Below are 14,863 nucleotides of genomic sequence, written 5' to 3'. Positions count from 1 at the left end.
CTGGTTCAATATCAGCAAAGTTTCCCTTTATATTCATTGTCTTGTGTGGCGATCAGCAGTGATGTGGTGGTTCACTTTTACACTGTGATCTGTAGCCTATAGTTCGGCTTTAGCTTCTAACTATCTTTGTCTTTTTAACCTGTTGTTGCTGCTGAGTCAGTTTGACATCCTGGATATATCCTTCAAACACAGACTGTAGACCCCTCTGTCTGCTTCTCTCTGGAATCACTCTTTCATTTTTACTATGTATAATGTTGATAATATTTCTTCAGGGAGTGCAGTTAGTTACAGGTTACATGGTTATGTAGGACCGTCACAAAGGGGCGGGGCTTAGCAAAAGGTCAATCTAATTTATGTCTTCACACAATAAAACTTATTTACAAAGAACTAAAATCATAATAAATAAAGATATTTGCAAAAACAACAAAAAATGGGGCTTTGAGCTTTGAGTTTGAGATATTTGCAAAAACAACAAAAAATGGGGCTTTGAGCTTTGAGTTTGAACGATGGGGCGTGGCCAAGATGTGCAGGTGTCCCCAGGAAATGTGTACCTACAGAAACAGCAAGCTCCGCGTCCATGGCGACCGCTCCACCAAAGCGCCGTCTCGTCAATGTGAAAAAGTTACAACATGTTACAACATGATTAATCTCTCAAGACAGAAGAAAAAAAAAGTTGTTTTTTTTTGTTTTTACCGATGGATTTCCAGATTGTGACAGCCCTAATAGAAACAAATCTGAATGTTGGCTTCAATTGGGTTTCAATGCCAATAGTTTAAATGCACCGACAGTCCCTCTATAACTGTGAAGGACTATCCAGCTCCCTGAGGTCATCGAGTTCATGTTAAAGTGCACTGAATCAGTTTGTGCCTTCAGCTATCACTTCTCAATCATTCATTAGCTGGAGGGATCGTCACTGTCTGCAAGAGAGGATTAAAAAAACATGTTTGCAACTGAAACTGCTAAGTTCATAAAAAGATGAAAGCCTTGTTCGATTGAACTGGCAGAACTACCCTGAGCCCGGCTCTGTTCACTGTATTTCCCCCCAGAGAACACATCCTCCTCCTCAGGAAAATATGTTGACATTCTTGGCGACACACTCACGACTTCCCACACTCTGACTCACTGAGTGTTTGGCCCCACTTGGCTTGCTGCTAAGCTCATATACAGAGGACATCACTTTTCCCACTACTGCTGACACCATCCAAAAAGTTGGACACCAATATAGAATTCTGTGTTCAATATTTAAAATGGTTAAACCCCATTGGAGACTGTGTCAGACTGTTGTTGGTTTGTTTGGCTTCAACCAAAAGTCACATGGTCTACACAGAATTTAGAGACCTCTCATCCTACAGGGTTAAACGTTTTGGCAGTGGAGAGGGGGTCAAAACTTTTAGTATCTGATTACAGTTCCTATAAACTTGAGTTCAGTACAATGAACTTTCACTTTTCTTCTTAATGTTTATACCAGAAAAGACTAAATTTAAGAGGCTAAAAGTCAATGTCTGATGCTCCTTCTAAACCTAAGCTCTTGGATTTTTTTTGGGCGATTTTCTGCAGAAGACTTATAATATTATAATAATATAATATAATATTAGACTGTATAATGTTCTGATCCCTAAAAAACTGTTCAAGACTTGTACTTTCAGGCAAATGAATTCCATAATTCTCACCTGAAGCCGTACAGGACTAGACTTGAAAGCAGGTATACTTATTCTCACTTGGACAAAAAACAAAACAATAAGGAAGGAGACAAAGGTGCCAATGCAGACATAACGGATATATTGTGCGAATGCAACCTATGAATCCTTGAACAAGTCCTGACTTGAAGCAAGATTCACAGTTGTTCATAAGGGGGTATCAGTAATGTTTGATTGGAAGTAAAGGGTGGGTCCGAAATCTAAGATGGTTTACTACAGTGGTTCTACAATGGTGTGCCATGATGCCAGTCCAGGTGAGCCATGGGATTCTGTGATAACCATTCATTATTATGGCAATATTCATCTGGGCCCATACAAAAAATTGATGAATGAATTTTTAATTGACTGTATCAGTGTGTTGTACGCACCCATTTCCTAATAAAGAGGCAAACTCTAGCTATGAATTGTAGCTCTAAATGTAACTTAATTTACTTTAATTTAAAAAACCTTCACAGGGAACCTATTTGTCCCTGTTTGTGTGTGGGAATTATAAGTGTGTGACACTTCAAAAGCCCTGATTGGCAGCCAGTGTGAGGGATGATAGCATTTAAAAGGAGAAAGATGTGAGTGGGACAATGGATCACTTTATTGTACGGAGCAAATTACAACAAAGCACCAGCAAAGTCGACCTACCACCGAAAGAAGCAGACTATCAGTAGACAGTATCATGACAGCTACCAGCTACCGACAAAGGACGATATGTAACGCTTAGTGCTACATTTAGGAAGGCAAAGCCTTCGCCCTGACGGATGCATCTGAAACTCAACATGGAGTGGATGTTGAAAGTCTGAGACAATAGACCGAACTTTAGAAGTGACCCTCTCTTCATACAGATACTGTAGGTTATTAAAAGTAACACTGGTGAAGAGCAGACTCAGTAAAAGCAGAATAGAACAATTTCATGATTGTCCTATTTATATATCGAAACAGCCTCCTTAAAAAGAATAGGCTTTGGTTTGCCTTCTTACAAATGCTGTCAGTGTTCACATCAAAATTCAACTTGTCATCTGAGACAGTGGCCAGATACTTGTACTGCTGCACTGCTGCCACTGGCTCCCCCTTGACCGCACAAGGAGCAGGAAGGCAGGGCCTCCTCGAAAAGCAAGTAACATCTCACTGGTCTTAGACACATCGATGTGGAGGAAAGACTGGTCGTACGAGACTGAGATCATATTCTGATCCATGAAGGCAGCTTACAATGACAGAGTCGTCTGCATACTTAAGGACAAATCTTGATGTGTGATTACTCTGATATTCATTTGGGTGTGCCTTGAGATTTTGGCTTGACCTCTGATGTGCCTTGGGTTTACTTCATGTGTTACTAATGTATGCCTCCATCCAAAGATTTTCCATGTACCAGGAAAACAAACAAAACCTAGCACAACTAGGTTAAAGTGCTGAATATGGCTCTTGTACAAACACACACCTGCCTATAAACAGCATCCTGCATTACTGATACACAAGCTCACACCCTGCGTCATGAGGTCACACTGACATGATTATAATGTGATGAAGGAGTGATGCAACTCTGTTGGATTTAAAGCTCTGCCAGTGTTGAGACTGCGGACAGAAGTGAGCTGCAGGTCAGATGAGTCGCATTCTGCACATGCCAACACACCCAGCAGAGACATCTCACAGTCAAGATCATCTTCCGTTCAGCGGGCAGCCATACCTGAGCGCTTAGAAAACAGAGACTGAAATGGACCTGTGGTTTAAATGTCACAAGTTTGATTCTGCACTTGCTGTAAAGATCATTGGGTCATAGTATGAACTCATGAGCCAAAACCTATAATGTGAATGTGTGCATTTAGTGTTTGATTGATTAGTCGATCCAGAGAAAGTCAATCTTGATAATGGTGGAAATAATGAGTAGGTGCAGCAAACACCTGCAGGCCAACAGTATGACTGTGTCCACTTTGTGATTAGTGGTGACTATGTGAATGTGATGTCCTACTCAAACAGTGCTAATTTGTTAAGACCAAATCACGGATATGTTACATTTGTACATTATACATGTGTCATATCAACATTTCTAAAATGAGGTAGCTCTGATTACATCTATGTGCATGGTGTGACATCTCGGCCACACTGCTGCCAAGCTGCAGATCACTGTTTGACACAACCAAACAACAAAACTGGTTGTTTTTCAGCAAGTCATCATTGTGCTTCCAGCGGCCACAAAATATAGGTTTTACCTTAGCAAGACGCTGGCGACATTCCAGCATCCATGCGCAACCAAAAGCAAGTATTGGAAGCAGCCATTGTGGCACCAACAGTGGATGTTTTTCAAGCAAGACATTAGTGGCATTTCCCTTTTTCAGATGATTTTTTTTTTGGCTTTTATGGCTTTATAAGAGAGGACAGACCAAGCATGAAAGGGTGAAAGAAGGGGCATGACATGCACCAAAGAGCTGCAGGCTAGAATCAAACCTGTGGCTGCCGTGGCAAGGACAGTGCCTTTGTACATGGGGTGCCTGCTTTACCAACTGAGCTCCCGGGCAACTTTAGTGCCATTTCCAGTGGCAATTGTGCCACCAAAACTGGGTGTTATGTGGTGAGACATGACCGGCATTTCACGTGGCCATTGGTCCACCAAAAGGTAGTGTTTTTTAGCAGAACTTCAGCATGATTTCCAGGACCAATTGTGCCTCCAAAACTGGGTATTTTAAGTCAAAACGGGGTCTTTTCCTAACTATAAACAAGTGTTTTTTGTGCCTGAACCTAATCATGTTAACCACAGCACTGTTGAAACATGAAGATACACAAAGTTTCAACATATCCCCTGCATAGTTTCAGAAAATGCTACATATCTGTGGTTTGCTGTAACAAACCATGCCCACATTTATTCTGGCAATTAGGTTGCAAAACGCTAACCTGATAACCCCTTAGCCAATGGTGGTATCAATACGTGCCAAGTCAGCACATCACTAAAATGTCTTGCATGCCATCGTCATGCGATAGCAGCAGGTGGTGACTAAAATCATCATGTCTATACTGATCAGAGACACAGGTATGCATACCTCTGCATTCACATGAACGCACACGAACAAAGCATGTGGCAATCTTTTGTCTCCTGATGTCTGCATAAGTCGAGACACACTGCCGCTGCTATTGACAAACCGGAGGGTATCTGTTATCAGGAGAGTAAAATTGAGACTAATAATGTGTTGCATTCATAGCTGCATCTAAAATTACCTTTGCTGCATGTCGGCTGTCTGCCGTCCCTACAGCATTTCTGTGTCCTGTCACTCTGCATTGTTTACTATCCAATTCAGCTCAAATGTCATGACAATAATTTCAAAACCAGCAGTGCCCACTAGAGCTGCATTCCAGTCTCAAGTTCCTGTGAACCCTAACCCCTCCTATTAGCACACACAGACACACACACACACACACACAGGCATGTACACACACACAAACACGCCAGAATGTCCATTAACTCCAAGACAGCTGCTGCTAATTTTAGACAGCATGTAATGCCTGGCGTACCCCAGACCCCCTGCTACCCAGCAAACCACACCCCCTCTTCCTCCTTAAAATGACTTTGCCCCAAGCACACTCCCCACCCCCATAAAGTGCTGAAGTCTATAAACCAAGCCTCCCCTTGCCACCTCTCCACTCCTGCCTCTCCAGGATCCAAGCTGCTGTGCTGGTAGGCGGCAACACCCACTCAGCCAAATACTCAAAACCTAAGACACCAATTCAGGAAGTCGATTGAGCAATCACATACAGGCAGTGAGTCCTTTATATACACTGGAATGATGCAGTGGCTCCTGTGACTTATCATAAACCCACAGCTGTGTCATAGTCTGCATATAGAGTATTTTCACTTTAACGGAGCAGACAGGGGCCATCTGACAACCCCTTGTGTCTTTTCAGCTAACTAGACCAAAAAGCCAGATCCCCTTTAACTAAACAAAGCTATAAAGATGGCAAACATCTGTTATATAGGCAGAAAGTTGTGCAGTCTCACCTAAGACAGAGCATACGAACACCATTACAGGGATGTGTCCGATTCAGTCAAACACGTGTCTGATTGCGAGCAAATAACTGACAATTGGACAAACAGTCCTCTAACAGTTTGCTCGCCTGGGAACCAGACGAACCTGCGAGCTTATGTTTTATTTGCTCTGGCAGATGTGTCTGGTATTCTTCCCTTTCAGACAGATTTTAAGCAGACCTGGCCCGCTTCGGCCCAATCCCAATCGTCCATCTAATATGGGGCAGGTTTGATGCGATAACTAGCAACTGGCGGAGCTTTCATGTAAGTAAGTAAGTAAGTAAGTAAACTTTTATTTATATAGCACCCTTCATAGTACGCGTACACAGAGTGCTTAACAATGCAAACAATAAGACCACAGTTCAATAGGTCACAATAAACGTGCAACTGAAAATTCTAGAAAAAACATACACACAGGCATATGGCAATGCAAGGTCAGTGCATGTAGAAGCATAAAATACATAAATAGATAAAAATAACAATAGAACATGATCACATGGCACTGCAAAGCCAGAGGAAATGAGGTAGACAAGCTGAGAGACAACAGAAAGCGGCAAATAAAACAATGGATACGGCCTAACACTCAAAAGCTAGTCTGTACAGGTGAGTCTTTAACTGACCCTTGAAACTATTTACTGACAGGGCAGATCTCAGACCCAGGGGGAGTGCATTCCAAAGCCTAGGGGCCACTGCCCCAAAGGACCGGTCCCCCTTTGTCTTTAGCCGGGTCCGAGGCACTGACAGGAGGCCTAGGTCAGATGATCTCAAGGACCGGCTGGGGGTGTGGTGGTGAATGAGGTCGCAGATGTAACTGGGGGCTTGGCCGTGAATGGCTTTGAAAGTGAGCAGCAGCACCTTGTACTGGATTCTGAACGGGATGGGTAGCCAGTGCAAGGAGGCAAGTATGGGTGTAATATGGCAAGACTTTTTTGACCTAGTAAGTAACTGGCAGCTGCATACCGTACAAGTTGAAGGCGGTCGATGGATGACTGATTGAGACATGTGAACAGTGAATTGCAGTAGTCGAGCCTGGATGATATAAAGGCATGGATTGACATTTCTAGTTCTGAGTGAGACACAGTGGAGCGGAGTTTAGCAATGTTTCTCAGATGGTAAAAACAATTGCGACACAGAGACAATTGCGACACAGAGACAGTTCATGCTTAACGTAAAACATGCAATGATGTCATTTTTGGCTCGTACACCTTTATATGGAGGACACTATGGTGAGCATAGACCTAGCTTAGTGAAGAGAGGCGCCATTGAGGGAATTTCGAAAACAACCAAGACGACTGCAGCTGATGTGGAGCTTTCTGTTGAATCACAGACATATTGACGCTACGTCAGCTCATCTCTGCATGCTGTAGTCTGTTGTCTATCACTCAGCACTACTTCCCATGTTTTGTTGTTCAGACTAGTTATAAGTCCATCCAAATTCGTCCAGAGGCATTTTGATCTACAGCCCTTGATAACACCCCTTGGCAGTTGAAAATGGAGTGGAAGTCCTCACACTTTGCAGCACTTCATCTAATTTCCATTACCTGCTGTAGTTGGGATAAAACTGATGCAAATTAAAGCAAATGACAGAACGTTAAAAGCTAATATGTGACAAACAATCAATGGCAGAACTGTAAGAACTGCTTCTTTGCTTTAGGGCATTCAAAATGTTTATAAGCATACTGTATGCACTCAAAGTAACGCTACAGAAACAGGTATGCTCAACTTGGAGCTCAAGTCGGTGCCATTAAACCTGAGTAGATCTATGATTGGACCAGTATGAACATGCAAAGTTTCTGTCCAAGAGCGACCCAAGCCCACGCCACGGGAGCCGTTTTGGGCCCAAGCCCAACTAAGAACCCAAATTTAGACTGCAAAAAAAATGTTTTTGTTTTAAATATTAAAACATTTTGTTACAAGTCAAGGTCAACTAAAGCCTTGTCAGTGTGGTAATAGACATTTGAGACATGATCTTGTGAACCCAATTCAACCCTTGGGGAATTTTGAGAAATTACAGCCCGGCCTGAACCCAACAGGTCAGACTGGGCCCAATCAAGTTTGGGCAGATAATCAAATCTCAGCCACATGATTCCTATGTGATAGCCTAAGCGCAGAGGAGAAACCACCTACGGACTGCAGTGTTTCTAGCTCCACCTTCTACTATCTGATCAGTGTGCTATGTACCAGAACAGAGGGGTGACGAAAAGTGGGGCCAATAAGGAAAAGTTCTATCAACAGCTTTTCACAAACCGAAAAAAAATTTGTGCTGAACTCAACTGAACCAGACTGCTTGGTGGAAATGGGGCTTTAAATTTACAAAGAAAGGTGTAAGTGTGTTAGAAATATGATCACAACCTAAAGCTGTTATCAGAAACCCACACTGACCCCACTTTGGCAACCTAAATCAATATCTTCCATATTGTTTTCAAGGGTTCAATGCAGCCAATATGTCGATCCCTGAGTAAGTAAACTGCACAAACTGAAACTAGACAAGCCTTCAGGCAGCCCAGCCCCCAGCCCCCTACTCTATTTACCTCTCTCAACGCAGCCCATTACCGGACCCTCCACTGCATGCCACAGTCACAAATCTCAGCATGCCAAGGTCTAGCTATACATCCCCCTCACCTTCACCCTGCCCTGATCACTTCCCTCTGTTAGACCTCACTAAGTGGATCCAGAGCACTGACCAGCTTCTAGAGTGACCCTGAGCCACACAGATTACTTCACAGAGTTCATCCTGAGAGATCAACCCCATGGTCGAATCCTGGAAATAACAACAATTCATAAAGACATATTAGTCTTGGAGGATTGTTGTTGATACTCATAAAGCAGCCAGAGAGAGAGATTTAGATTTCAAGCTGATCTTTTTGCGATGAAATATCTCTGGATCCACAACTGTCCTGTTCCAAGTGGCAGCAGCTGTCATTTCCTCATTCTCTGTCTTTGCCACAAGCACACACTCATACACACACACACCACCGTCATCTCACTCATGCACCACTTCCTAATTCGCCTTAGACTTGGCCCCAGACGATCTGCGGCCTTGTGTGTGTGTGTCAGTGTGTACGTGTTGGGGGGTAGCAAAGAGTCCAAAGGGCTGAGGTCATCTGTGTAAACATGTCACACACACACTACAGAGAACTCATTGAATGAGTACATGCACACACGCACATACACTTTTGTATATGCATCCTGCCATGCTGTATGCGGTCGGCGGGCCACATGGGCAACAGCTAATTAGAAAGCTGAAGCGCTCGCCATTCATTGGCTGAGCTCAAAACCACACAGGGTTTTGGTGAACACACACAAATTTACAGAAAACACACAGACATAAACACACATGCACACACACACCCGCATATATATGCACACACACGATTTTGGGGAACCCTGACCAGGCCATCCAACGGCTATAATTACATGTTAATAATATACCAATTACAGGTCTGGCTTTAACTACATGACATCACAACTGTTCCCTAATCTAACCAATTAGTAACCATGGAATTCTGCACTGCTGGCAGCTGACAGGCCGTAATCACTATCAGACTGTGGGAATCTTTGTCTGTTAGTATGTGGCGGACAAATGAGCCAATTGACTAATCAACTCTTAGATTAAACACTGGCATATATCCCACCCTTTGTTGTACCAAGTGATTAATGCTCTAAGTCATCCTATTTTACAGAAACCGAACCAATCAGGGATACATTTTTTCAGTTTGGATGGTAGTAACTCACAAAACTCAAATTCATTTTAAGTTTAGTTTAGTTAAAGGGGAACTTTGGTATATTTCAACTTGGCCCTTATTTTACCATGTTTTTGTGTCTAGGTGACTAATGGGAACAGCAATTTTTGAAATTGGTAGATTATTAGGAGAGAGGGCTGCAGTGTAACCACTTGAGGCATGTGTGCCCTGCCAATTTACATCCATCAAAAGCGGTTGTTTTAACCACTAAAGCAGGCTTTGTACTTGTGCGTCAGCTCGATGCAGAGCCTACGCCATAGCCTACACACATGGCCTACGCCATTGTGAGCATTTATACTTGTGCGGTGGTGAGTTTGTGTCACTCTGCAGTTACACCTCCAAAACACTAGTTGGCTGCGGGGTTTCTGTGAAGGGCTGTAAAGTTTCGTTGATTCAACCACACTCAAAACACACATTAAACATGGCTTAATAGCGACAATTTCAAACACAAGCACACAAATCAGCTTCACTATAACTCGCAGCATTCGCAGACAAAGCACTTGTCTTTATCTGGACACATTTTCCCCACAAATACAACATGCTAATGCTTTTAGCACAACCCTATGGCATTTTACATTGTATAAATTAGCCTAGCAGCTAGCAGACTTTTACACTACTCATATGAAGCCAGGGACAACAGCAACATTTAACAAAGGTAACGTAACGTAACGTAACATAATTCAGCTTTATTACAACTCACAAGGTTCACCGACAAAACAACTGTCTTATACTAAACATGTTTTCCAAACTAATATAACATGCTAACGTTATTAGCACAAGGCTTTGGTATTTTACATTGTATAAATTAGCCTAGCGACGAGCGGAGATTTCCTCTACTCATATGAAGCCAGGATAAATCACACACAAGACTTAAAATGCTATTTTTGTGGAGGCTTTATTGTCTTCACAATTTATTGTTTCTTATCTGTGAAATTAAAGTAAATAAAAGCTTTGTTTCCACTGAGGGATGGTTTCAGCTTACAAAAGCAGACAGGAGGTCTGTGTCACCAGGACGTGTAGTCACATTTCTGGGGAGGTCAGGCTACGGTGTAGGGTACGTCGATGCAGAGCCTACGCTGTAGGTACGGCACTGATTTGACGCGTGTCCTATAACATTATGGAAAGGACCTTACAGTTTTTCATACCTTTCCGATGTTCTGACCTATTTTGTGTCCAAGTCTTGATCTGAATTCTCACGAGAGGTGACCTGTTGCCGGAGGACAATGGTAGAAACTCAAGTGAGAGTTGGAGGGAGGCTTGCTGGTAATAGTTTTGTTCTGTTGGAGTACATAAAAGGTCTCTCATCCAATGTTAGCTGATTCCAATTCCAGAACGAGACTTGAGAATTAACCTGTATCTGTGCTGCAGGCTGCAGCCCCCTCTCTCAATAATGGACCAATTTTAAAAATTGCTGTTCCCACGAGGCACTTACACACAGAAACATGGGAAAATAGGGTCCAGGGTGGAAAATACTGGAATTCCCCTTTAAGTTCAACACATGATAAGATGCGGGGGAAAAAATGCAGCAGTAAAACTACTGTAAAACACATTGTGCAGGAGGGGGAAGATGCCTCTCAGGGTTCATTGCTCTCTTGGTCCTTCAATAATTAATAAGTTACAGAAAAGTATTTACACAAAAAGCTACATATGGGAATGAAATCATAAGAGATACTGCATGAAACTTGAACCAAGTCATTTTATACTGTGTTTTAAGCATTTGTAAAGAAATATCCAAGTCAATGAATTCTGTAATTTCCTACTACACTAACTCACTCCAAATGCTGTGATTGAGCAGATAGGTATGCCGTCCTTTCTGCTAAGGTCTGATGATTCACAGCCATTACCTCCATGCTTTATTCATGAGCCACACAGCACATAGACCCAGCTTTGCGGTAAATTAACATCATAATGACAGCTGTCTGCTACCTGACAGTGATCTCTTTTGGTCCAGTTCAATAGATAAAGCACGGCAAGGAGCCCCAAATTCAAAGTCCTTATGAGGTGATGTTTATTGAAATCAGTGTCAGATCCAGTAGCTGTTTGCTCAGACGGCTCAGATACGGAGAGATGACACTTGGCTCTGATTTTAGCGGAAGCTTCCAATTTGGCTCGAGATCTGCTAAAGTATTGATGAGGTCTCAGAGTATCAATTATTGATGAAATCATTAGCATGTCAGCTGCAGACCCGAGACAGTGTGAGTAGGAGTGTATCCCCTGTACGCATCTCTGCAGGGGTTCGGTAGTACTTAGTCAGTCAGACAGAAGAAAATACTATACAAATACTATACATTTTGCTTGACTTTTAATCCAGTGTTTGTTGTGTGCTGAAACCACCACTGGTTTCAAAAATGCTCGCTCTTCATTGACAATCAGAGGAGGTTTTAGTAAATTCTTCCCCTTCTCTTTGAGATGCTCTGGGACTTTTCGTCCAGCTTCTGTATTTACACTGTTCCTGCGCTGTTTGGCTGAGTCTGTGGCTTACAGAGTGCTTAGCTGCCTCGGAGAGTTGTTAGCACTATTAGTGTAATAGTAACCCTTCTCTATTTAAGTGCCTGGTAGGGCTTGAAAGCTATTAGTGCCCTTATTGTCTTTGATATAGTGTATACACACAGTTGAGACAAGACAGATGCTCATTTGAAGGAGACAAACAGGCTCAAATGATTTACTCGTATTCAACAGCTGACTCTACTTTAAGTCGAAGCTCTTGGCACTTCCAGTAGGACCTACAGAGTTAGACTACATAGAGTGGTCTTTGTAGTGTGTGCGACAGCTGCCACCAGAATATTCTGCAACATTTGTTGTCATTCTTGGCTCCGTGCACCAAACCAAAACTCATTTACATGATAACTTAATGATTTTCGAGTGCTTTGCCAAATGTAAGAGTGATGCAAGAAACAGAAACGCTTGTTCCTCTCCTGAAAAGTGTGTGAGAACTTTCCACTCTTCTTTACTTAAGTGCCTGACTGGTTTAAGTACATGCAGCCTGGTATGGCTGCCATGTCTCAACGTGGCCAAAATAGTTTCTCCATCTGCTGCTGCTGCTGCTGTTCACCCCACTTGTGTGCATGAATGTGTGTGTGTGTGTTCCTGTGCCTCTGTGAGTGTGTGTGTGGTATGCTGTGGTTACTCGCTGGCGCCAAATTTAGTCCCAGGCAGTGAATCCTGGTCTAAATCTTGCTCTGAAGTCCTATCAGCTCTGAGCCAAACACTTCCAACAGATGCCCCCGTGATCGCGAAACACAACGGCGAGTCTCCAAAACGTATTCTGGACCACCTCGCAGCTGAGATCATTCCACCTTGGAAAGCGCATACACCTAAAAACCTCAGACATCTGGCCAAAAAAGAAAAAAACACAGAGCTGGTTTTTCCACCAACTTTCCTCTGAGTTGTTTTCCCAAAAAAAAAAAAAAAAAAAAGACATGGAAGAAGATGAAAGCTGACACGAACAGCAGCAGCACGGTGCAGAAGGATAGCGAGGGAGGGAAGCGCATTACAATTGGTGCAACAAAAATCACTTTGTTTTGAGTGACGAAAATGGGTGTAGGGGGCTATGATGTCATGCTGTGTATTGGGCTTATTCACTTTTCTTATTTAACAACTAACAGCTGCGATAATGCAATCATGTTTATCAGAATGGAATGACGTAGTGGACAATGTTTATCTTAGCTTTCATCACGTTGGGTTAGCATTTAGCCTCCTACAATATTAGCTAATGTACATGGGTAAAGCAGGAGTGCGCATTGTACACTGGATGTCTCTTGTACTTGGTAATGGAGCCAATTTATCTCCAGCTTCTGTTTAGGTTCATATAAGTTGATATGATTAAGGTAACTGGCTTAAAAACCTTAAAAAACAAGAGGTCAGCCAAGGGGTCACCATGATGTTTAGCACCTCTACTGTTGGTTGGTCAAAGTTCAATAAAGAGACACCCTCTGCATGTGTTTGAGTGCAACATGAATAAAAAATGTGACTAAGCAGAGGCAGCATGACAGAGAGTGAGAAAGACTAGAAGAGGCAGGGAGACTAGCAGAGTTGCAGGAACTCTGAGGTGCCAGACAGTGCGGCGAGATATTGTACTGTGAATGACAGAAAGAGTTGAAGTCAAGGTGAGACGGGGCGGCCATGAGAGCACTCACAAACAGACAGCAAAACAAACAGACAGAAGGTCAAAGAAACCCAAAGAGAGACGAGCGAAGCCAAAAAACACACAGTTTAAACACACTCTGACTTACCGCCAAGGCCTGCAGCCTCTCTTTGTGGAGCTGAGCCTCCTCACACGACATCCTGAAGGGGGGGAAGCAGGGGGGAGAGGAAGGGTGAAAGGAGAAAGGAGACGTGAGATCTGGGAAGACTGAGAGCTGGAGTCCCTCAGCGAGAGGTAGAGAGGCAGAGAGGGGAGGGAAGTAGAGGAGAGAGGGAGAAGAGGAGGAGTATCCAGACGAGGTCCTTCCTCAGCAGTAATCCAACCAGAGAGGGGAGACAGCGGGAGAAGGAGCTCGCACTGAGTGGAAGCAAAGATCTCTCATTCACTGGCCATGTGCCTCACACTCAGCCCGCTGCTCGCATATTCAGTCTCTCTCTCTGTGACTCTATCACCCACTCTTTCTTTTGCGCTCCCTGGTCTCTCCTCCCATTTGTCCCCTCCTTCCATCCCTCCCTCTCTCGCTTTTTTAGGCATGAGCCATGTGTGATTGAACAGCTGGGTGGAGCAGCTGAGAGGAAGGGGAGGAAGAGAGAAGTGATGGCATGAAGGTAAAGGAGGGGTGTGAGGAGAGAGGGTGAGAGAAAAGGGAATGAGGGAGAGAAAGAGGAAGAGCAAAGTAAAATTGCAGAAGTCAGGAAAAGGGAAGCAGAGGTGTAATTTGTCATATTTGAAAGCTGAAATGAGACAGTGGGAAATGGGACATTAAAGGAGACCTACTATGCTTTTCCTTATTTTCCGTCATGTATGTTACAGTGTTGGATATTTATATTAAACCAGGACAAATAATGAGGAAGTAGAAGTAATCCCTCTGAGCAACAACCTAAGGCTTCAGACTGCTCTGAATACTATGTTTCCTACGTTTTTTTCTACTTTTAAGACAAGCTGATGTCAGATGTTGACAGATTTCTTTATATGGTCATCTGCTCCCGGCATGTTTACATTATGTAGCCTACACTGCTACATGTAGCTACATGCTAACTTCAGGGAAACAAGTAATCTTTGTTGCTGATGTTGTTACTGCCACTATAGTCCATTACACTATAGTCCACTACAGTCTTTCCCTGGCTAAAAGTAGTCTGCTACATGTAGCTACATGCTAATGTCAAGGAAAGTTTGATTCTAGGTTGTCAATGATGTAAATCTCTCCCAGATTTTAGATCATTTTCCTAATTGAACATGTTCAGCTGTAATGACTTAGGTTTGGACAATAGTAGAAACA

The 14,863-nt window shown here is 43.1% G+C and overlaps 1 protein-coding gene across 2 annotated transcripts in view; it reads right to left on the bottom strand.

Moving 5' to 3' along the window:
* LOC126395241 (A-kinase anchor protein 2) overlaps nucleotides 1-14,041 on the bottom strand; it is a 108,101-nt gene extending 94,060 nt beyond the window's left edge. The window contains exon 1 of one of the 2 annotated variants that reach the window (XM_050052555.1): nucleotides 13,673-14,041. In XM_050052555.1, coding sequence (XP_049908512.1) covers nucleotides 13,673-13,723 — 51 coding nt within the window. In that variant the 5' untranslated portion in view covers nucleotides 13,724-14,041. The remainder of the gene's footprint in view (nucleotides 1-13,672) is intronic. The other variant, XM_050052556.1, reaches the window with a different exon arrangement.
* Nucleotides 14,042-14,863: the final 822 nt, after the last annotated feature.

This window comes from Epinephelus moara, chromosome 9 (assembly GCF_006386435.1).
Source record: "Epinephelus moara isolate mb chromosome 9, YSFRI_EMoa_1.0, whole genome shotgun sequence".
Lineage (NCBI taxonomy): Eukaryota > Metazoa > Chordata > Actinopteri > Perciformes > Serranidae > Epinephelus > Epinephelus moara.
Note: the sequence above shows the minus strand (reverse complement) of the source record. Positions and strands in the feature narration are given on the sequence as shown.